General features: G+C 47.0%; 2 protein-coding genes across 13 annotated transcripts in view; one reads left to right on the forward strand and one right to left on the reverse strand.

Annotated features, from left to right (window-relative positions):
- LOC142785024 (uncharacterized) overlaps nucleotides 1-23,605 on the forward strand; it is a 424,940-nt gene that overhangs the window by 142,677 nt on the left and 258,658 nt on the right. For all 11 annotated transcript variants that reach the window (XM_075883440.1, XM_075883442.1, XM_075883443.1 and 8 more), the window contains exons 8-9: nucleotides 1,586-1,652; nucleotides 16,282-16,508. In XM_075883440.1, the coding sequence (XP_075739555.1) occupies nucleotides 1,586-1,652; nucleotides 16,282-16,508 (294 nt within the window). The remainder of the gene's footprint in view (nucleotides 1-1,585; nucleotides 1,653-16,281; nucleotides 16,509-23,605) is intronic.
- Nucleotides 1-23,605, reverse strand: part of LOC142785027 (uncharacterized) — a 109,104-nt gene that overhangs the window by 7,435 nt on the left and 78,064 nt on the right. The window lies entirely within an intron of this gene.

The raw sequence follows: 23,605 nt of genomic DNA on the forward strand, positions 1-23,605 counted from the left end.
TTCAGACCAGACCAATCGGGACACTGTCCTTCCATTCGTCAAGTATGCGTATAACACCGCTACGCACGCGACAACAGGATTCTCCCCTTTCTTTCTGTTGTACGGACGCGAACCATCGTGCACGCTGGACACTATCCTCCCATACACGCCCGACTCCTCTGAGTACACTGCAATTTCTGATGTTGCCAGGTACGCAGAAGATTGCAGACGATTGGCCCGTTCTCTGACAACCGAGGACCAAGGCCACCAGAAGCTACGGCTTGACACCGATCGACATCTCTCTACTTTCACGACTGGTGCTCTCGTTTGGCTCTGGGTTCCACCGAGCACTCCTGGCCTTTCGTCGAAATTACTGGCACGATACCACGGGCCCTACCGCATTCTCGCCCGTACGTCACCCGTCAATTATGAGATTGAGCCATTGACACAGTCTCATGACTTACGCCGTCGTGGCCGAGAAATTGTGCATGTGAGTCGCCTGAAGCCGTATTACGACCCTGCTACAGTGACTACGCCTTAAGTCGCCAGGTTGGCTACGCTATTCACCGGGGGCCAGGGTAGGGAACTATGCGAACGACGACGAAGCAGCATGAAATGGCAAGCCACAGCGTTGTGCACGCGCGACCCGAGCTTGCGTTTGTTTTGTATTTTCGGCCTGTTGGCGTTCCTCGCTCTTCTGGTGTTCCTCGGCCTTCCAGTAGGTCTGTATGTGAATAAACTGCGTGACACTGCTAACATTTCGCAGTGCGCAAGAAGGACGCGCCTGCTTACCGTAATAGTTTATTTTCCAGCAGTCGAGCTGCTCACGGCAAGATAGACTGCCCTCTTTTTCAAATAAATGTGTACTGGTTCTGTATTACTTCGAGTTCGTTTTTTCGCACTTATTTGAGCATAATGTGGTTGCTCGATAATGTATACACAGCATGGGTATGCGGCTCATGAGTTAATGTTTACTTTTTTTGTGCAAATTTTTATTACTTTCTTTAAAAAGACTTCACAATAAAGGATAATATTTAGCGGTTCTTTGCGATTTGTTGCATTGAAATTTCACTGTGTATTCACCATTGCTGCAGATCCTTCTTATGCGTTATGGCTGCCGTGCAAAGAACACTGTGCCACCAGTGGTCTGGGTGCAACTAGCAACTTCGATGAGGACGGCTTGCCTCATGAAGACTATGGCTGTATCTGTGCCTTGTTAATTCACTGATAATTTTTTTAGAATGGTGCATTAGTAGCTGTAAGCTATGTCTGTAGACAATTACTAGCATCATTTGTGGTCTATACTACAGTGTTGCTTGTGTCTGTACAGTCTAGTGTAGAACATACTCACGACCTTTTTTCTTTCTTGCCTTTCTTTGTTCGCTTTCTCCTGGAATAGCAAGGCAGAGACACGGCACCTGTGGTCAGCAACTCTAATGCACCTAAGGTGTCGCCTGTATAGTAACAAAGAAATTGACCTCTTCAAACAATAGAAAAGTGGGCTGCTTGGACATCATGTAATGCGTTTTTTTTTACATGTCGTCAAAGCATTCTCGTCATTCAGTGTAGCTTAGCAACTTGAACTTGCGGTCTTACTTTTTCTTAGGGCGGCCGTCGTCGCGCTGGTGTGGGTCTCGCCATTGCAGCTCGGAGTCATCTGTACAGGACTCTCCGTACGTATTCTTTCATATTGTTTTTAAATTATTTTGTTTATTTTGCAGTGATGTTGCTTCACTTTTCATGTGTTTGCTAGAGATACCTGAACATTCAATGGTATTCTATAGTTTTTCTTAATAGAAATCTGTTATCGATAATGCGTCAAGTGCTACAGCTCATTTGCCATCTAGCGCAAGGGCTGTGAGAGAAGGCAGTGATGTGACAGCTGTGCTGAATGATCGATAGTGCTACAGCCTGCTTATTTCCACTATTCTACACCAAACAGTGTGTTTTCATAGTTTAAAAATGAAACCACAGTCTCTCGAGGCTGAAGCATACTCGCATGTATCTGTCCTCATGTGCATGCACCATGCTGCCGTGGTTGTATGTGTAGATCAAGGAAAACGAATGCGCTTGCACACTGGTAGCCGCACCACTTTTCCGTTGCATCATAAACCATTTACTTACAATGCAAGTCGCTGAAGGCAAACATGTACACTTTGATATTTAGAGAGCCCTGATGTGCAAGACGTGTTGGACCGGCAGCAGAGAATTGAGAGAATTGATTGAGAATTCAGTAAATTATTGCCTTAAGTTTTCAACTGTACAAAACCTAAGGTTTGTTGTGAAAGTACTCTGCCGAGAAAAAGAATGCAGCAAAAAAAAAAAATTAACCTTGCAGAAAGTTGCCGACTTGCATTTCAAAGCTCCTCACTTATGTGCCAGATTTCTTTGCAGCATGGCAACTGAATTTCTGCTTGCTGTATGCGCGATGTCGAAACCCATGCTGACCGCAAACCCGAACTCGAATTTTGCACATGTACACTCTCGTTTTCGTAAACGATGCGAGGCTGTGCATTCATAATTGAAAGGTTTCTCTGTACTATCTATCCCTTTTAAAATGTAAATAGTGCAGAGCATTTTGTTGACTCGGGACGATACTGCACATCTGTAACCACTATGAAGAGGTTTTGCAGTTAGTACTCCTTAGGCCTTGCCTGCAGTCTTGCAACTTAGCGTGCTGCATCGGGCACTTTGTCCTAGAAAACTTGATAACGGGTGCAAATTAAATCGCACTGGTGAGCTTAATCAAGAGCAGCATACGTGGAACCAAATTTGGGTTGGAACCAAATTTGGGTGCTGGGTGCTTCGTTGTGGGTGTGAGATTTTGGAAGGCCATCTTTCATGCACAGCGTGAACTAGTGGTGCAATTTTATATGCGTTCCAAATACGGACGGAGGCGGTCTATTCTATCGAGTCACTCGTGATTGGCACATTTGAGCCGGGGGAAATGCCGTGACAGAGCGTCACGTGACGGACAGAGGCGTTTCGCTCCATCGAGTCGCACGGGATTGGCTCATTTGAGCCGTGACGAATGCCGTGACCTTCTATGTCACGTGAGCCAAGGTGTCGCGCGTCAGTTTTCCTCCGTTTCACATGCGGAGGAGAAGGAACGGTCTGAAGAATCGTCCAAAACGGATGGATTTAAATAGCTACGAGGTGGCTTGGATCGGATTTAAATGTAAGCGCTTTGCACCTTTCACTATCAGAATACTTTGAGAACATGGCGTCGCAGCGAGCCTCATGCACTTATGCTGCGATTCAATCCTCCCTCCGTTGTTGTAGCCACCCCGTCTGTTTGTCCATGACCGTTGTCGTAGACAGGCAGACAGACACACGGACAGACAATCAGACAGGCAGACAGGTAGACGGACAGACAGATGGACGGACAGACACAGACACGGACGGACGCAGGCAGGGCAGACAGGGCAGGCAGGGCAGGCAGGGCAGGCAGGCAGGGCAGGCAGGGCAGGCAGCATCCCCGAGTGCGTACTATGTCCTTGTTTGTTGTTTGTGGCACTCTTGAGCACGCTTGTGGAGTGTTCACATCTACGAAGCCATACATGCACCATGTCAGGAAAGAGGCGACTATACTCGGCAAAAACTTTTCTTGTCCTTGAAAGGAATGCTACGGGGACGGAGATTTCTGCCCATGTAGCCCTACATGAAGTAATTCAATTTACGCGCATCTCGTAATGCATCTCGTAATCTCGATGAAAAGTGGCAGGAGGCACACCATCAGCGTTTGATGTATACGCAGACTCGGGCGCCGCTTAGTCTTTGAGGTATTCGTAAAAAGACGACGATACAGGGCTTTTCACGTGTCGGAAACCCCGTTAAGGTAAATAAATACAACTGTCTTGTTGCTGTGCACTGCATCCTGTTTCGAACTGTTCCACATAGAAAATAAAAAAGGAACTTTTATATTTCACTTTGAAAATGTGTGTACTTTTGCGTAACTACGTTTCATGGCGATAAGATGCATGTGATTTGGCTCTGTAGCCTTCGCTTCAATGCCAGTAAAATCTGTTGCTGAGTAAGGGGAAGGCAGAGTCATCAATGCTGTTGTTGAACAGCTCGCAGATGACTGCCTTGAAGCTAGCAGCTTGGATGATGACGATCGCCAGATTTATAGGGTCGATTTTATGAGGTCTCAGATATTGAACGTGGCCTTTCTGGATTCGAAAAAGAGCTGATGTATCTGTGAAAGGCTTTTCACCCAGTCCAAGCTCCGAAATGGAGTTTAAGATGTGCGTGTGAGAGATGATGTCAAACGCTGTTTCCAAGTCAAGACCCAGGATGCCTGTTACGTCGCTTGTGTTCACGTCTATGGTTTGATGTTTGAGCAGCTTGATGTCTGATTTGATGTTTGAGCAGGCCCCGGAGCTGATCGTTCATTAAGGTTTTGAAGAACTTCCCAAGCGTCGCTGGTGGACAAGGGCTCTCCGGGCTCAGTGCATGGGGGTTCAGTGTAAGGCGAGTAGTCTGAACAGCTTGAGGAGCCCATGGGTAAATATCTGTGAGCCAAACCATCCGGTATAGCGTCTTCAGAATCAAACTGTCTGGCGGCGTGTATGAGTTTTGCAATGTCTTGCCTTTGATTACTCTTTGAATGTGACTTGTTCAAAAGGTGCTTTAGCAAATTCATTTCTCTCCTATTCTCAATTAGCCATCAACAGAATTGCACACCTCATCCCACTGCTGCCTAGAGAGCGTCTGGCAGTGGTCCTCGATGGTTCGGTTAAGTTTTGCAATTTTCTCGCGAAGCCAACGATTGAGCCTCTGCCGCTTCCACTTATTGAGAAATGATTTCTTGGCCTCTAGGAGGTGCGCAAGGCAACTGTCCATCCTATCCTTTTCAAAATTCGTGTGTATCTTTTTTGTCACCTCACCAACGTCTCCCTTGAGCTGTTCGGCCCATTGATCCAGGCTAGGGGTTGAGTCTCCAACTTGCGGGCATTTTTTTCTGATATGCCGGAAGTAATCCCAATCTGTGAAACTAAACTCTCTTACGGGCTCGCCCTTTACACTGATATGGGTAGCTAGGACATTATGGTCACTACCCAGATCCACGTACAATTCGTGCCAAGTAGCAGATTCAACATTTTTAACAAAGGTAAGATCGGGCGTGGAGTCCCTCGTGCAGGAGTTACACATCCTGGTCGGGAATGCTGGGTCCGGGGCCCCGCAGGGGCGCCTGCGCAAGTAGGCGTTTGGTGTGTAGCAACACCACAGACCCGAGCGAACGGGGGGGGGAGGGGGGAGTTTCGGCTCCCTCCCACGCCTAGCCGTGCGTGGCTTTGCCATGTCCGGGGTAAAGGGGATCCGAGGGGTTGAGCCGACGTCGGGTGATTGGACCTTTAAGGCCCCCCCGGCGGAGGCAACACACCCCTTTGGCCCCGGCTTCATGTAGACGGCACCCCTGGGCTGACCCACCCAGGGGAAACCGGCAGTCGCCTTTTCCTGTCTCTGCCTCTCTTCATCTTCGTCTTTCCCTCTTACTTTCAATCTTTCCTGATCTCTCCTCTCTTCAATTTACTTCTGTTTTTCCTGGCGGCAAGGGCTAACCTTGTGTGCCCATCCAAACTAGGGTAAACCATATTGGGTTATAGTAACTGCGTACTGCTGGTGTTGTGCAGAAATGCTCTGCCACGTCCCCTCGTTGGACTCCGTGGTGGGTGGATAGCGCCGTTACCGAAAAATACACATTTTTCTATGGGATCCTCGACCCCCTCTTTAACTGATCGTGCTTCGAAAAGGGTACGCACTGACGAAACTTCACTACTTTGGCCCCAAAACAGAGAAACTTTCCCAAAATACCATGTCCTCCACTGCGAACAATCATCTACCATAGCTAGAGCAATCTCGCCCTTCCTTGTGGCCAAGTGCTTCAGAAAGACCATTGGAACCGGTTATAAAGCCACGAAGACGGTAAGTGGAGATCTGCTTCTCGAATTAAAAGACAAGGAACAGTACAATAAACTCTCGCACCTCGTAGCCTTTGGTAACATCCCCGTCTCTGTGAGCGCACACCCTACCATGAATACAGTGAAGGGCGTGGTATCGGACGAAAATTTGACGACACTGAGTGAAGAAGAGCTCTTTGATAGATGGAAAGACCAAAGTGTAATACATGTCCAGCGCATCAAAATCGGACGTAACAACAATGAAATAGCAACAAAGCACTTGATACTCACCTTCAACTCAACCCACCCACCCACCTGAGAATGTCTAAACTGGCTATGTAAAACTCCATGTCCGACCCTTCATTCCAAACCCGAGGCGTTGTTTAAAATGCCAGTGATTTGGTCATGCATTCCAGAGCTGCCGAGGACAGCTAATGTGTGCTAAGTGTGGCACAACCGGCCACAGTGCTGATGAATGTAGTCATGACGAGGTCCTCTGTGCTAACTGCGAAGGTAGTCACCCCGCATACTCCAGAGCGTGCCCAGCCTGGAAAAGAGAAAAAGAAATAATAACTATAAAAGTTAAGTAAAATATCACATTCAGGGAAGCAACACAACGGGTGTCGTTATCATTGGCACTAAAAACACCTTTTGCCGAAGTGGTGCAACGAGGGGCGGCACCACAAAGGCCCTTGGCAGTTGCCCGGACCGCGCCTAGCGTGCCGAGGCCAATGCCACAAGCCCCTATGGCGGGAGCAGCCAGCGCTGCCCTGCCCACATTCAGCCTGTCCACACCAGTGACCTCTACAAGCTCTGGCAGCAGCCAGGGCAATCACGAGGCCAAGGGGGCTTCATCGACCCCCAGCTCGGTGGGGACAAAGACTTCGTTGATCGAGGCGAAGTCTAAGTGACGCACAGATCGGTTTTTAGAGCGGGCGTCCAGTGTCTCACAAGAGGCTATGGACACCAGTTCAAGCCAAACGGCGCAGGAAGCGCCGAAGGAGCGGCGAGCTTCTCTCGATCGCTCCAAAAAGGACAGAACGCCGATTACAGGGCCTGACAAAGGCCCTGTAAAACGAGCTAATCTCCGTCTTCTGTGCACACAGCACTTTTTCCCTTTTTTCTTTTTCCACTACGGAAAAATCATTCAGTGGAACGTAAGGGGAATACTTAGAAATTTAGATGACGTCCAAGAACTTCTGAGTAAGTTTAACGCGAAAGTGCTATCTATGTGTGCAAGAAACGCACTTAACTCCTAAGCACAAGGTCTTCCTACAGCAATATAATATTTCCCGAAAAGACCGGGAGGATGCTGTCATCTGGTGGCGTGGCCATTATAGAAGTATAGCATGCCAGCACTTGAAGCTCCAAACGGCCCTTGAGGCAGTGGCCATTCGAGCTGTACTTTTTAATAAACTGATTACCATATGTTCTGTGTACATACCACCACATCAACAGCTACACAGACGTGATCTGGAATCATTAATAGATGAACTCCCAGAGCCGTTTCTGGTTCTAGGTGATTTTAATGCACACAATGTCCTGTGAGGCGATGCTCACTGTATGTCTTTTAAATATAAAGGAGCCTACGTATTTTAGCCTTGCAAACAACTCATACTCCTCCATAGATCTTAGCATTTCATCACCGTCCCTTTTACCTGTTTTAAGTGGAACGTTCTTAAAAACCCTTATGGGAGGTGACCACTTTCCAATCATCCTGAGTGCGCTGAACAAAGGTCAATTACCCCGCAGGTTCCTCAATGGAAGATTGACTCAGCTGATTGGGAAGGGTATAGAACTCTTACACACATGACATGGACTGAGCTGTCTGCCCTGACCATAGATGAGGCTGTCACGTATTTTGCAGCTTTTATACTTGATGTCGCATCTAAATGTATTGCCAAAACGAGCGGCATGTCTTCTATACGGCGAGTCCCATGGTGGAACGACGCATGCAGGAAAGCACGGACCACTCAGAACAAAGCATGGGCATTGCTTCACCATTCCCCTGCAGCAGAAAACCTGAAAAATTTCAAGCGGGTCAAATCGCAGGCAAGGAGAACGCGTCGACAAGCTAGATGAGAGAGCTGGACAAAGTTTATATCGAGTATCAACTCGTACACAGATGAGGGAAAAGTGTGGAATCGGGTAAAGAAAATTAAGGGCCAACAAACGTATTCCCTTCCACTAGTAAATAGCCTCGGGGAAAGCTTGGAGGATTAAGCCAACTTTCTTGGCACACATTTCAAACACATATCGAGCTCCTCACACTACTCCGAATCTTTCTAGAATTACAAGGCACGTATAGAACAATAGTTAGAATGAAAATCCGCAAGAAATGTGGTGCATATAATGCACCACATTTAAGTGCCCGTGTGACAGGGGTATTATACGCTCACGCCTTAAGTATGGGGCAATAGTCTATCACTCTGCCTCTGAAAATGTTGCTCTGAAAAGCGCTCTGAAAGTGTTGGACCCTGTTCATCAAGGCATCCGCCTGTCCACAGGCACCTTTAGAACAAGCCCAGTTGAAAGCCTTTATGTAGAATCGGACGAGTGGTCACTCCATCTGCAGAAAACATATTCTTCCTTCATATATTTCCTTAAAGTAAATGCGAACAGTGAGCAACCGCATATTCCACCATCGAAGACCTGTCCAGCTCTCAGGTTTTTTTACAATCGACCCGCAATGGCATGCCCTTTCTCGCTGAGTGTCAGAGACCTAGCTGAAGAAACAGATGTCCCACTGCTTGTATACCACCTCAGCCCCCCCGCTCTGCGGCTCCCGCCATGGCAGTGGCAGGTCATAGACTGTGACACATCTTTCGTAGCTGTCACAAAGCATGCCTCCCCCATACACATTCGGATGTACTTCTTAGAGCTGCAACATAAATATGACTGTCCAGAATATTATACTGATGCATCCAAGTCCCATACTGGCGTGTCCTATGCGGCGGTCGGCCCATCCTTCTCGGATGCCGGCGTTCTGTCCGCCAGCACAAGCATTTTTACAGCCGAGGCTTACGCGTTATTTGTAGCCGTTAAACACATCAAAGAATTGAATACGCTAAGGGTAGTTATATACACAGACTCCCTGAGTGTCGTAAAAGCGTTGAAAAATCTTGCAAAACACAGAAACCCTATAATTATATCCCTCTATTCAGTACTCTGCGCGGCGTATACTTCCAAGCAACATATCGTCGTGTGCTGGGTGCCAGGACATCGCGAGATAGAAGGAAATTTGTTGGCCGGCCAGCTCGCCACGTCAATTAACGGAAGCTCTGCCAACTCTTCAGTTGCTGTCCCTATAATGGACCTAAAACCAAACATACGAAAAAAGCGCAGGGCTTACTGGCAGAAGTTATGGGATCTACAAACTCGTACAAGTTACACTTGATTAAACCATATCTCGGTAACTGGCTACCCACGTCGAAAACACTCCCTACAGAGGTCAGTCTCTGTCGGCTTAGAATAGGACACACACACAGCGCGCACGCACACCTTTTGTCCGGTGGTGACCCACCCAGCTGTCACAGATGTGGTCGTCCACTTACCGTACCCCACATACTCCTTGAATGCTCTGAGCTAGAGGCTTACAGGAAAAAACATTTTCCACTAGCGTACAAGGAACACATACCCCTTCACCCAGCTATGTTTATTGGTCGCGAACCTCCTTTTAAATATAATGCATTGAACGCATTCTTAAAGGAAGTAAAAACTTTCCATGTTATCTACTCAAGTGATCAGTAGCACAGGCTCTGAAAGTAGGCTGCTGCTGCGGATGCTACATCCAAAGAGAGCACCTGTCTCCCAGCCCTTGGGACCAAGGGCGCTTGCGAGGTATTGGTGCTAATATAACACTCCTATTCTATGGCGTCATCATAATGTAAGACTCATTCTCACCTGGCATGCTTCACTTCACTTTCATGATTTTAATAAATATGTCTTATGCACCTTTAGAGCGCAGAATCTTAGGCCCTTTTACAGCCATTTAACATAACCATTGCTCTCATCCGATATCATTTCCTGGCACTCTTTGGCCATCAATGGCCCTTGGCGTCATTAAACCACATATATCATCATCATCATCATCTGTGTCCGTGGCCAGGGTGAGGTTTAAGTTCGCCGCTGCTTGCCACAAATCCTCACCTTTACAGGATGACCGCAGATAACCCCAAGCCTGATGAGGAGTGTTGAAATCACCCGCAACCACAAGCGGGGAGATACCAGCCCTGGTGACAGCCCTACTCGAGAGTGCCGCAAACATTTGTCTCGAGTCATTTCGTGAACTATATATATATATATATATATATATATATATATATATATATATATATATATATATATATATATATATACAGAATGAAAACGCTACTGTTGAAATGACCCCCCCCCCCCCCCCAAATAATTTCCACCAATAAGTGTTCCACCTTACTAATGTTCATTGAAAGATCATGCGAGATATTGGTGTATCCCTTAGATACAAACATGCAAATGCCCCTTTGTCTGTCTCCATGAAGTGCGCGAGATGTGTAACCCGGCAGCATGGCAGAATCCGAAAGCGTCTCCTGAAGCGAAATGGCGTGCGGCTTTTCAAAGTGAGAACGAATGAACTGCTGAAGAACTGCCTTCTTGCAGGTAAATCCCCAGCAGTTCCCTTGCCAAATCCTGAACTCTTTAGGCGGACGCGCCCTGGTTAGGCTCGAAAAATATGTGCCTGCGTTCGAGCACGTTGACCTTAGCGTCCAACGCACAGAAGTTAGCATCCAACGTATTGACCTTAGCATCCAGTGCGCTGAATTTGTCCGCTAAGGTATCGACCTTAACATGAACCAATGCGACTGTTTGGCTAAGTGACTGGAACATGTCTCTGATCTCAGTTTTAAAACTGCAGTTCCTCATGAAGTGCGTGCCTTGTCAAAGCCCTGTTTTCGTTGGACAACAGTACACTGCACTTTCATTGGTGTTTCAACGGGCGTCCCCGTGGGTTTTTCTACGGGCGTTTTCATGGCCGTTTCTATAGGCGTTTCCACGGGCGTTTCCATAGGCGTTCCCCCGCCGCGGTGGTCTAGTGGCGGTGGTCTAGTGGCTAAGGTACTCGGATGCTGGCCCGCAGGTTGCGGGATCGAATCCCGGCTGCGGCGGCTGCATTTTCGATGGAGACGGAAATGTTGTAGGCCCTTGTTCTCAGATTTGGGTGCACGTTAAAGAACCCCAGGTTGTCGAAATTTCTGGAGCCCTCCACTACAGCATCTCATATTTATATGGTGGTTTTGGGATGTTAAACCCCACATCAATCAATCCATAGGTGTTTCAATGGGCGTTTCGAGTCTAGTGACCTGAGGAGGTTGTGGAGCCTCACTCTTGGCGTTATTAGCATTCTTAAGTGCGACTATCTCGACTCTAAGTTGCGCGGTCGCCTCCTTTAGTGCAGCATTCTCCCTTTCCAGCTGAAAAATTATATCATATTTCTGCTCTGGCAGCATGCCCCCATCACCTGTTTCTGGGAGCTTTTGACGCGATCAGCCCACTCGGTCGCTATAGCAGCAGGCACCTGAATGCTGACGGCCGGGCCCCGTGATCGGGAACAGCTCCGGGACTGAGAAATGCTTGTGGATCGGGGACCACTCCTGTATCGGAAGCGCCCCCTCGAGCTCCTGCACTGGGACCTGGACTTGTTGTTCGATTCGGACAGCTCATGTATCGGTGGGAAGTTCTTGGCAAAGTCGCGTCTCTCTCTCTTGCACAGTCTGACGATTTAAGGGGGGAGGTGGCTTTGAAAAAAAACTTTTTTATTTGTTGACCTACAGCAATGAAATTTGGCATGCATACTCATAAGTGTCTAGAATAGGGAAATATGCAGTTTCATCATGATAGCTTCAGTAGTTCTCAAGTTACATAATGCTACACAATCCAATTACATGGTCTGCTCGTGGAAAGCCTAGCGCTGCAACAAAACATGCCAGGAAGCTGCGAATGATGTTGATCTTTACTCAAAAGAAAGCTACAGGGTATGACACTCTCGGAATTTTTTAATAAGTTCTCGTTTTTTTTTTTAGAGATCATCATGGCTGCCGACACACATTGTCAGAAACAATGGCACGGACAAATCATCGTCTAGAAAAATAACAGGGCCACAAAACAGAAATTGAAGATTGCTGTACCCACAAGCAGTGTTCAGGGATTCAGGGAAAAAAAACAGAATCATAATCGGTCCAGTCATTCTCGTGCTACTCTTTCCACGAGCAATGCACAATGTCCAAAACACACTTGTGAGAAAAAGCCTGTCGAAGTTTTCGACAGGCTTTTTTTCAATGAACTTTTTTGTTTCTCGTTGGATATTGATGAAAATTGGCACAGACACTAAGAATAACCTCACAGTGCTTTCATAAAAATTTTGAAGCGATACCACAAATACTTTACGAGAAACAAATTATTTCTTCACTGAACCATGTGGAGGGGCTGAGCATAATGTCAAAAAAAAAAAAAAACAGTATTGAGAAAGCTGCATTTAAAGTTTCAACTTTTTTTTACATCTCTAAGACACCTAAAAATTGTGATCTCAGGTTTGTCTTGTGATATTTGACTTCTTTTCATGATTTACTCCTTTTCATGAGTTACAAGGAACAAGTATGAATTTCAAACAAAGTTCTTTGTATGAAGGAGTGGTGTGATAAGTATGACAGAAAAGATTGTAATTGAATAAAACCATATACTGAAATTATTAAACATACTTTTTTGTGCTGAAGTTGTAATTAGCATAATTAAGTACTTGATTATAAATATCCACTGAACATTTCTTTATTTAGAGAGAGGTTTATTGCATCAGAAAAATGGATCACACCATGACAGCCCATGCCTTCTTTCCAAATAACAGTTATGGGCAGAAGACTGGTGGCACGGGAATTTCTAGCACTATAAGTAATGACACGAAACGGGCATATAAAAATTCGTGCCCCTGATTTACACATGCTCTTTCGCCGCTCTAGCCGTGAAACGCATCATCTTACAGCCGGTTGCGGAAATTCTAATCTACAGCGATTCATTAACCTTGGAACATTCATAGACGTTCGTGGAGACATCAAGCACGGCTCCAAGCACGTCTGAATCGCATCACAAAAGCTTACTGACGGCACTCCATATGACCGTGGGGTGCGCGGCCGCGTGGACAGTGCAGCCGGCGCGTAATGCACTTGCCGGCGGCGTTCGATGACGATCCGCGAAATGAGTAACTACGAAGACAAAAAATCGGCCCGCACTGCACTTGGCATCGCATTTTCGAATGACGACGCGCGAAACTGCTAGCCGCTGTTCCGAGCGATCCTTGGCAGTGAAGGGGAGGGGGGGGGGGGATGACGAGCTTGACTGTGTTGTCCGCTGCCGATGCGTAAAATGCCCGTACAATATTCGGAGGAGCTAGCGAGTGATGTGGTACATTCCTTGCGAACAAGCACGTCACCAAGAGTGCGCTTGCGCGTCGTTCCTGCCCGCAGTCTCGCTGTCTGCGGAGTTAGGCCTAAAGCCGACTCCGATGACGCGCCGCACTCGTAGACCGCCGCGCGCCCGCTCGTAGTAATCCGATCGTGCATCCGGTGCGGCCACTCGTAGTAATCAGGTCGTGCCGCCGCTTACAGCTTCGTTGCTTGTGAAGAAACACGTCGCCACGAATGCGCTAGCGGGTCGTTCCTGCCCGCAGTCGGCGAAGTTAGGGCTAAAGACGACTTCAATGACGCGCGGCGCTCGTAGACCGCGCTGACGCTCGTAGTAACCTGATCGCGCATCCGCTTACTGCTCGTAACTAAAGCGTAGTTATAAATTAAGTGATTATCAAGCCATGAACACGTCACGAAGTGGCGATTTTCGAGAGCCATGTCCTCACGACGCACAAGCAGCAGACGACGATCTCCCGGAGCGAGCATCGGGCCAATGGCGAGACAAGCTGAGGCAACATGGCAGCCACGGCCAATCAAGGGCCTCAAAACGACCTTCAAACATTTGCTTTTTGCTCGCTTGTTGTCAAAGGGAGGAGCCAGCTGAGGTGGGAAAGTTAAACACGGAAAAATGCTCTTTCCGATGAGCCCAAGAAGCCGGCTCCCGGCCCAAGCATAGCGAAGCTATTATTTTGTGAAAATCGCCGTTTTCTCGCCATTTCCAGAAATATTTTTGCTATCTAGGTGGGTGAAACGAATTTTCCGAAGCACTTCTGCACGGTTTTCAGTGTAGATATTTTGGAATCGGATAGAAAAAGGGTTCCAGAAACTGAAAACTTGAGTTTCAAAAAATCGATTTTTTTTGCCATTTTTCGCGATCCCAAAGCCGCGTCCTCCCTTAAGGTATCTCAAATCTTTGTGTATAGGTTCTGTCGGCCGTTGGATGAGGCCCTCCACAGAAGGCGCACTTCGGTGAGCAAACGTCCTGGTCGCCAGGGGAGGTGATTCCACAACCTCGACAGATAACATTTCCTGGAGTGGGACACACTTCAGCTCTGTGGCCTAATCTACCACAGGTGTAGCAGACGTCAGTATGCCGTCGGTAGAGGGTGCACTTGACTATGCTGGAACCACACATGACGTAATTTGGGACTCGGAAGTCCTTCAAAGAGGATAACGACTGTGGTAGAATTCTTGATTCGCCACACTTCGAGAACAGATTCCTCGGTTGAATAGGAAGTCTTCTGAGCTCTTCGTCCTCAATTTCCCTATCAATGTTTCTAATGTCCTTGCATGTGTTGTCGGGCGCAGCAATGTAAGAGCTAACCTCATACCCTGCGTTGATAACGGTGATGGTCTCTAGACTTGCGTAGGCCTTAGCGTTGGCTTGCGATGGCGTACTAATCACAACAATGTTCTGCGCAGCGTTACGACAAACGATGTATTCTGCGATATCCGCAGCTGGGAAATGCGCCGCTGTCGAGAGGGCTTGAGAAATCCGGACGTTACTGATACTCTTGACGTTCAGGCCTCCCCAAGGCCTAACAATGATTTGAAAATGCTTCCTTGGTAGATGAGGCAGCCTTGACGCTTTAGGTAGGCATTTCTTCACGTTGGCGGCAGATCGGGTGTCAGCGTTCTTGCTGTATGGTGGGCCTTGAACTTCAGCGCCCGCCCTGAGTGCTTTAGTTGACTTACGCTTACAAAGCGCCGTTGTCCATCCAGAACACTGGAATTCTTCAGGAGAAATGTCCTCCCCTTGTACAGTGACTTGCATAGCTATCTTGAAAGCTGAAATGTGCTGAGCCTTTCGTTAGGCTTAGCTAAGCCTAACTTTAGGCCTAGCAAGCCACAGTGTGGTCTAACAAAAAAGTCCTTCAAAATTCGGTAAAAGATCCATCCCCGTGACAAAATTGTTTACACGTCTTCAAGACTTCGGGCGTCAACTGGAGCAAAAGGAATCAAACACATAGCTAACTTTCACAGAAAAAAAAAAAGGTGAACAAGCAGGAGCCGATGTTTAGACGACCGCATAAATCGGCTCCCTCTAGCATTTTCTGACCTGCGAGAGTGGGGGGGGACATCTGTTGTGATGGTTTAATTACGGCCAATGATGATGCCGACACTGCGGAACCGTGCACAAGTTGGGGCATTGTGAATGAAGTACGTAGCGAGAGCGATTTGTAGGAATCGGATTGCGAGAACGACTGAACTTTGGAGCCAGTGCCTCATGCAGCTTATGCCACGGGCCTCAGCGAACGAGCAATTTGCCGTTTTAAATGAACTCGATACCGCCCTTATCGCTTCTGTTCTTCGATACACAAGCGTCACGCATTTTTTGAACCGAAAAGTTTGTGTTTTCACTCGCAACTTTTTTTAAAAGCTTTGTTTCATTTACTATGAACTTCAGGATGCAGCGAACGGATGCCACGTCCCGCTCAGGTTCATTATAAGCGGGCTCGACTGTGTTTCGAATACTTCGAATAGTACAATTCTAGTGCCAGTCAAACAGAGTAGCAAAAATTGTTAGAAAAGTATTTCATATATTTGTGCACTTCTACAAAGAAAATATTTTCCGTGCGGCCCTACAATATGGCAGTTAAATCAGATACATCGGAGCACTAGGCTCACTTTGTAGCTCATTAGTTCCAGTTTGCTCTTTAGATGCCAAAGAAAGTATGCCAGGAAACTGCATACATTGATTCACACCCGCCTAGCCATTGAGATTTATCAAGCTTGCTATAGCATTTGTGCTGAACTTGTTCTTTTCTGAAAATGTGATGTCTGTACTTCTGCAAAGCTGATCATTTACCGGGGTTGAAGCTTAAACTTGTCATTTCTTTCAGTAAGCTGACATTGTGCAAGAGAGAGAGCCTGTTTGTAAAGAGCGAAATTCTGGCATTGCAGTTCTACTTGCTCAAATTTACGTTAGGCAGAAAGAGAGAAATGTGCACATTAATTTCCCACAGCCCAGCCCCAGTGAACGCTCAAGCAGATAGCGAGCCGCCTCGCTATTTCTTGCGAAGCCATGCTCGGCAGGTCTCGCACGAGCATGTTGCCGAGAAGCGAAAGCTGGAGGCCAGGGGGAAGAGCAGTGGCAAGAGGTGCCTGTGGAGCCCCCCTGAGCAGGCCCAGCCCACGGAGGATCCGGCGTCAGCCAGTCCCGGCCAGCATTGCAGCCAGGGACTGCCTCACGGTGGGAGGACATATTTCGTATAACATTTGTTCTGGTCAATCATGTTGCTAGTGATGTTGAACTAAAATGTTTTCCACTGTATGACATCGGAAAGAACAGTGGTGCTAATTGTGCCATTTAGGTACAGTGCCATCTTCCTGTGCCTTGTTGCGCATATTCGAGTAAAGCTTGCACCAACTGCACAAAAGTCCACCAACTCTTCTAGTTTACACAACATTGTAGACCATTTGTAGTCCAAAAATATTTCTTGTCACGACAAACACTATGCAGCTTTTCCAAAGTGCCCTGATGCTCAATTCATTTCAGCAATGCACTTTTTGTCACAATATATTCAGCCTAATCAGTCTTCGCCACTGCATACATCGCCATTGTTGCAAGATGAACATGCCGTCAACAATTGCACATATTTGTTAGCGAACTGACATTAAGGCGTAGAGAAGTGATCATATCGTTCACAAGTCACTTCGCGTTTCATAATGTAGCCATCACCGACAAGCAGTAACAGCTACCGTATATATTCGCATAATGATCGCACTTTTTTTTTTTTTTTTTCAAGAAACTGACTCCAACTTCGGGATGCGATCATTACGCGGGGTAAATTTTCCGTGAAAATGTATTCTGAGCACCGGAAACGCGAAAAAGTCGCTAATCGGAATGCTTACAGTAGCTATCATGAACATAACCAAAAATAAAAGTAAATTAAGGCTTATGATTGTAATAAAATGCACGCATTACGCAGGAGCTACATGCATGGCACACTTCCCTTCTATTTTTTACCGCTCCTACCCCCCTAACGTTCATTCAGACTCTGAAGCATCACTGGCGTCAGTGTCGTCGCCGCACGGTTACCTGTCGGAACCGGCAGTTTTTCACTCTCCCACAGAGGGTCATCTTCCATGCCGTAGAGCGCGTTGTAAAAGCCAGCGACAGTCCATTCCGCCGCATAAAGCTTGTCGTCCAGCCGGAACTGGCGCGGATGTCCTTTGTGGCTATTCCGAGCCTCCGGGAAACTGCACGCCTGCGTCCGTATCATGTCTAATGACACTGCATAACTGTTCTTGTGCATGTCCTTCACATATTCGAGCACTGCCTTTTCAATGTCTGGGAACTTGCCAGATTTAGGTCCACGGAAAGCCCATTGCGTGCTGTTAGTAGCCATGAGCATGTCGCGCTGTTTTTTCCGATGTCGGATCCGGATTTCGTCTACGCCGAAATGTCTGCCGGCAGCGCGGTCCCCGTGCCCTAGCGCGTAGTCAAGCGCCTTCAGCTTGAACGCCGCAGTGAAGCTCGCATACCGCCCCATGGTGAAACAACGCTTCAACAGATGATCACAAAGCACACAAAAAAAAGAGGTTTCAGGAAACAAAAAACATTGCTGCGGGATGAACACGAGTCGACCAACAGGCGGCCGCCGCTGTAACAGAGTGGGATGTCAAAACAAACATGGCGGCTGACGGAGCGAAGCCACAGCATTATTTTTCTTCTTTGCGTCAGTTATGGAGGTTGTGAGTACGTCACACGCGTGAAAACAGTTTCTTCCATCTAAATAAGGAATGCTTTCATTTAAGTAGGTAAATTTACGGCACTAGCATAGTGATGCCCGCTTTCAGATCACAGAAACAATGATAGGTGCGTTCTGCTAGACTTCGCACATGACATGTCGATGCGGCAAGTTCAGGTTGTGATCATTATACGGAAAAAAAAAAAAACGTTGAATTTAGACGACAAAGTTTAGGGGTGCGGTCATTATGCGAGTGCGATTATTACGCGAGTAAATACATATCGTATTTACTCGCATAATCGGCGCACTTGCATAATAGGCGCACCCCTAGTTTGGTCGCGGAAAATTCGATTTTTTTTTTAATTCCGCGCATAATAGGCGCACCCCGAACTTGGCCGTGATCAGAAACGATTCTACCCCCCAGCGGTACAGTTGTAACGCGGTCCCCGTACCTTGAAGAAAAAAAAGAAGGCAAATCGACGAGCAAATAAAAAAAATTCGAAGTGCAATGACCTAACCAACATGTTTGTCGAAATAAAACTTGAAAAAAAAAAAGGCGTCCATGAGCGAAAAAAAAAACGGCTGTTCCATCAATTACTGATACCCCCCAAATCGCCGCGCTTTTTGGAGGTCACGTGTACAACGCCGGGGGCTCGATCGCCATCACCACCATCGGAGAAAATGAAACGCCATTTTGCAAGCGGTGTGCGTATGTTGTGGCAGTGTATTGAACTTTGCTTCCACCATGGGGAAGTACGCGAGCTACACGGCTGGGTTTAAACTGAAGGCAGTGCAGTACGCGCTGAAGCACGGCAACCGGGCTGCAAGCAGGCATTTCGGCGTTGGAGAAACCAGTATTCGGTACTGGAGGGACCAAGAAGAAAAACGTAAGGTGACGAAGAAGACACGACGGGCTTTCCGCGGTGCCAAGACCGGCAAGTATCCGAACGTCGAAGAGCAACTGGTCCGGCATATACGGGAGCTACGACAAGACGGCTGTGCTGTGTCGTTGGATATTGTGCAGACTGAGGCGCGCAAAATAGCCCGAGCGCAGGGCATTGAAGCAAAAGAGTTCAAAGCCAGCTCCGGATGGACAACTCGTTTCATGCGGCGCCATGGCCTCGCACTGCGAAGGCAGACTACCTTGTGCCAGCGCTTGCCCGCAGCATATGAGGACAAAGTGGTGGACTTCCACAGTTTTGTTATAAAGCTCCGACAGCAGAAAGACTTCATTTTGTCCCAGATCGGCAACGCTGATCAGACCCCCCTTTGCTTTGATATGCCGTGGAACACGACAGTGGAAGAGAAAGGTGCACGGAGCGTCATCGTCAGAACGTCTGGCGCTTATAAACAACGATGCACCGTAATGTTGGCGGTGACAGCGGATGGGCGTAAGCTACCACCTTACGTTATTTTTAAACGTAAGACGCTCCCAAAGGCGAAATTCCCTCAAGGCATCTACGTCAGAGTCCAGGAAAAAGGCTGGATGAGCGCGGAACTCATGGTGGATTGGGTGAAAACAGTCAGGGGTCGGCGGCCGGGTGGTCTGTTGTTGCCATCCATGCTTGTCCTGGACAGTTTTCGTGGGCACCTAGTAGACCGCGTACGAGATGAGCTGAAGGAGCTGCCCACAGATCTGGCAGTGATTCTGGGCGGCCTCACATCGATACTGCAGCCTTTGAACGTGTCCTTGAATAAACCTTTCAAGGACAATGTTCGAAGGCTGTACACCACCTGGATGGCTGGAGGACAAGATCAGCTGACTCCAGGTGGTAAGATTAAGAGGCCGCCTGTGGAAATGCTGTGCGCTTGGATCGTGGAAGCGTGGCAGGCGATCTCCGACGAAGTCGTCAGGAAAAGCTTCAAGTAGACGGGTATCTCGAACGCACTGGATGCGAGTGAGGATGACATGTTGTGGGGTGCGGATGATTCGGACACCGAAAACGAATCCCCGCTCGGCGAGGATGAATGTGTGATCTCCGACTCGGACTCCGAATAGGGAAAAGAAGGAACAGCTACGACTTTTGTGTAAATAAATTTTATGTGTGTGTGTGCAGTTGACGGCTCTCGCTTGTTCATTAAAAGGTATGTAGGTATGTTTGTTTTATGCTGAATTAATTGGTAAACGATAAAGTCGCCTTTTACTTGACAATTGTGCAGATTTAAAGCGCGAGAACCGAGTTGAAAAAATTTTCGAAAATTTTACCCCGTGTAATTGGCGCACCCCTAACTTCGAGCTGGATTTTCTGAAAAAAAAGTGTGCCTATTATGCGAGTCAATACGGTATTGGCATTGGAGACTCGTGTGTTCAAAAGCTTTTATGATATAAAAAAAAACTACATGTCTCTTGATCACACTGGGCAATGTTCTTCATTATGTCTATAATAAAGCCAAGGCAATGATGCCCACTTTTAGTTCATCTGGTATGATGAGTTGCAACGTCTGCTTGAGCACGTCCAAGCACTTTTCGTGCGGCTTGATTGTGAAGCTGGCATAACTTAGGTGGCAAGCCACCGTGGACCACATGGCCAGCCACAAACAAAGAACTCTTATGCGCTTCCCGAATGCCATCAGAACAATCAGTGTTGTCATCAATTGGCAACAAAAAAGTTCAGTTTTACCTCAAGGGTGAAGAACTGAATGTAATAGCAGTGAAACGAAATGCTGTACAAAGTAAGGCTGGCAGCTAACTTTTTTTAATGTGATGTCACAAAACACCGGAAAGTGCTAGTGTAAGCGAATGCAGGCTCTTCGTGGAGAGATGCTTTTTTTTACACAATGCGTCCGTGTAGACAGTGCAACACGTAGCAGGGTATACGAGCCAACTGCTGATGCCTGTTGAGGTAGTACGCATGCCCGTAGAGTTCAAATTCACGATTGCTTCAGGAGCGAGACCTCTGCCCAATCTCCATATCCCTTACTACTTGTTTAGGACCTGCGAGGCATTCGCCTCTTCAGAAAGCCACTTCAGAAAGAGCAACACTTTTCGCACACTCTACTTCGAAGTGTGTTTGAGCTGCCCACTGATGGCTGCTGAACTAGGACGCACGCCAGTGCCTTTAGAAGCAAAATTCACCCCTTCCCTTTCGTCTTTTCGTGTCTGTTCAAGACTGGCAGGTTGTTTCCCCTCTGCTTGGACAGCAATCCTCCCAAGCGGGGTGTTTACATGCGCCCTCTGAGCATTAAAGATGGGCCAGCTAGTAATATCTTTGTTTCAGCTGCGTTCATCGTCCCTGCACGAGCGCATTTCTCTGTGGGTAGTGTATACGATGGGTGATGGCATGTTATCAGTTTTGGCTTGACATGGGATGTAGCAGCGACTGCAGAAATCCGTTGAGTGTGTTGATATTGCTGTAACAATAAGGTTATTGCACAATTCACCTTAGTGTTAAAAAAAAAAATGAAGCATTCGACAAATGTTGCTTATTATGTGCTGTGAAATGGGGCGACATATGCTCTGACTGTTCTCTCTGACTGCTCAAGAAGGCCATTGTGGCTCCTCAAAGCTTGCTACAAAAGGCACATTTGCCTGCTCCTAGGACTACTCCCAAGCCTATGTACACTGTTCTACCCTTGAGAGGGACAAAGAAGCCTTTTCTATTTACAATAAGTTTTGTTTAAGAACTAAACACTTCATATGCATCCATAGTTATATAACACACTGTTTAATGAACCGTGATGAAGTTTCACTGTTTATTATTTTTTTCTTTTTGGTAAAGCCATCTCAGTGACACACACTACATTTTTTTTAAGCCTTCTTTCCGTAGTCGATTTACTTTTGCTTGCTCTGCTCAGGGTTCGCACAGCCCCTTGAAATTCTTCAATATCATTGATATTGACAATATTAGTTCCAGGACCCTTGAAACTTGTTGAATGCCCTGAACTCCTTGTAATTCTTGGAAATGCTGTGTAACAACCTCTAGCTCATTTCAAACGCCCCTTTTGCTCAAGAATGACAATGAAAGCAAGCTGTGTTGACAAAAGGGTGTTCATGAAATATCACAGACTAGACAAAGTCTATCTATCGGAAATTAAATGTAATCCAAGTCATATTGCTTGGTCGCGCCATGGTTTCTAAATAGGCTATATGCTGCCATCTTTGTGCACTCTCGAGCTAGGCCATGTCCACAGCTATAAAGGTAGTGCTGCCATCCATTGTAGCGAGTGCCGTAGAAGTTGTGCAGGTGGAATCAGTGGCGCATCTTGCCTAAATTTTTTAATATTGTGCTCCTACATGGAAGACTCATTTCTGCTCTGTTTTTTTTGGGGGGGGGGGGGGGGGAGGGGGAGCAATCTCATTCATAATCAGGGGAAAAAGAGGAGACTCGTTGAAGATTGTCCATTGACTGGCATGGCCTCGTAGCACAGCGCTTGACGATGGCAGGCATCGCTCCCTGTGCCATCACGACACCTGCACTGGGCACACTAGGGAGTGGTACTTTGTCTGTCAGGCTTGTGTGTGCAATTTCACCTACTACATAGTACGTTTTCTTTAAAAAAAACTTCCAGGTGGAAAGTTCTGGTTCCAGCTTGCGTGGCTTCATCATACGGTATATCGCAACTTAGTGCGATCGGAATCAAGTGATCCTTATCCAACCAAGATCACAATACAGTCGAATGTCAATTATACGTCCCCCGGTCTGGCGACGACCGGCACTTTACGACGGATCGGTGTAGTCCCGACAATATCCCCCATAGAAATGAAGTATTCAAAAGCCCAGTTTCATGCGAACTTCAAATCTTGCAACCCTCAGATTTCATCCGAAAGGGAAAAAAAAAACACCTTCACTCGAATCAAACATTGACTCTGATATTCACGAGTGCAAAATATGAACTTGTATTTCCCTAGATTCATGATTGGAAAAGTAGCGAGTGAGACAGGATGTCTTCTTAAGATGGTAAATTTATTCTCCTGGAAGTTCATGCTACATGAGCCCCGATCACATGCGTACGTATCTGGGGTCGTTACATGGTTGAGGTCCAGCGACTCGGAGTAGTTTCAGCCAGCCAAAAAGCCGATATTTTCACGTTGTCGGTTTGTAGAAACTTTGCCTACTCAACATACAACTGATATCGTGTCTTCGTCGCACTCGCAGTCAGAGGCTTGTACACTCATAAGAGTGTGACGTAGCTGTCTTCATGATGCAAAATCACTTTCGCTCGACGTCAACATTCATAAAAGGGAGAAACCACTAGTAGTACCTCACAGGGCAACAAATTACAACGCACACAGCTCAAGTCGCGCACGAAGGCATTCTAGACAAGCTTGTGGTCTATCACTATTGTGTAATAGTGATGACATTGTGTCTCACTCTTCTGATGGGCAGGTGATTTTCGGACTGTTTATCATATAAATATACGCGTTGAATTCTATTTTTTGTTTTTTTTTGTAAGGTTGAGAATAAGGACTCCCTTTTACCTCCTTGAACTAAGCAATGCTGCCATTAGCTGCCACTTGGCAAGAATAATTTAATATACCTTCCTTGCATCGGCACATGGTCATGCCGTGGGCCTATTCAGGCAGTCTGTTCCAGTTTTTTGGGCAAGGCTGAGTGTCGCTGCCTAAAGCTTAGTTTTAAATGCGGATCATTTCTTA

This window comes from Rhipicephalus microplus, unplaced genomic scaffold (assembly GCF_043290135.1).
Source record: "Rhipicephalus microplus isolate Deutch F79 unplaced genomic scaffold, USDA_Rmic scaffold_17, whole genome shotgun sequence".
NCBI classification, from domain to species: domain Eukaryota; kingdom Metazoa; phylum Arthropoda; class Arachnida; order Ixodida; family Ixodidae; genus Rhipicephalus; species Rhipicephalus microplus.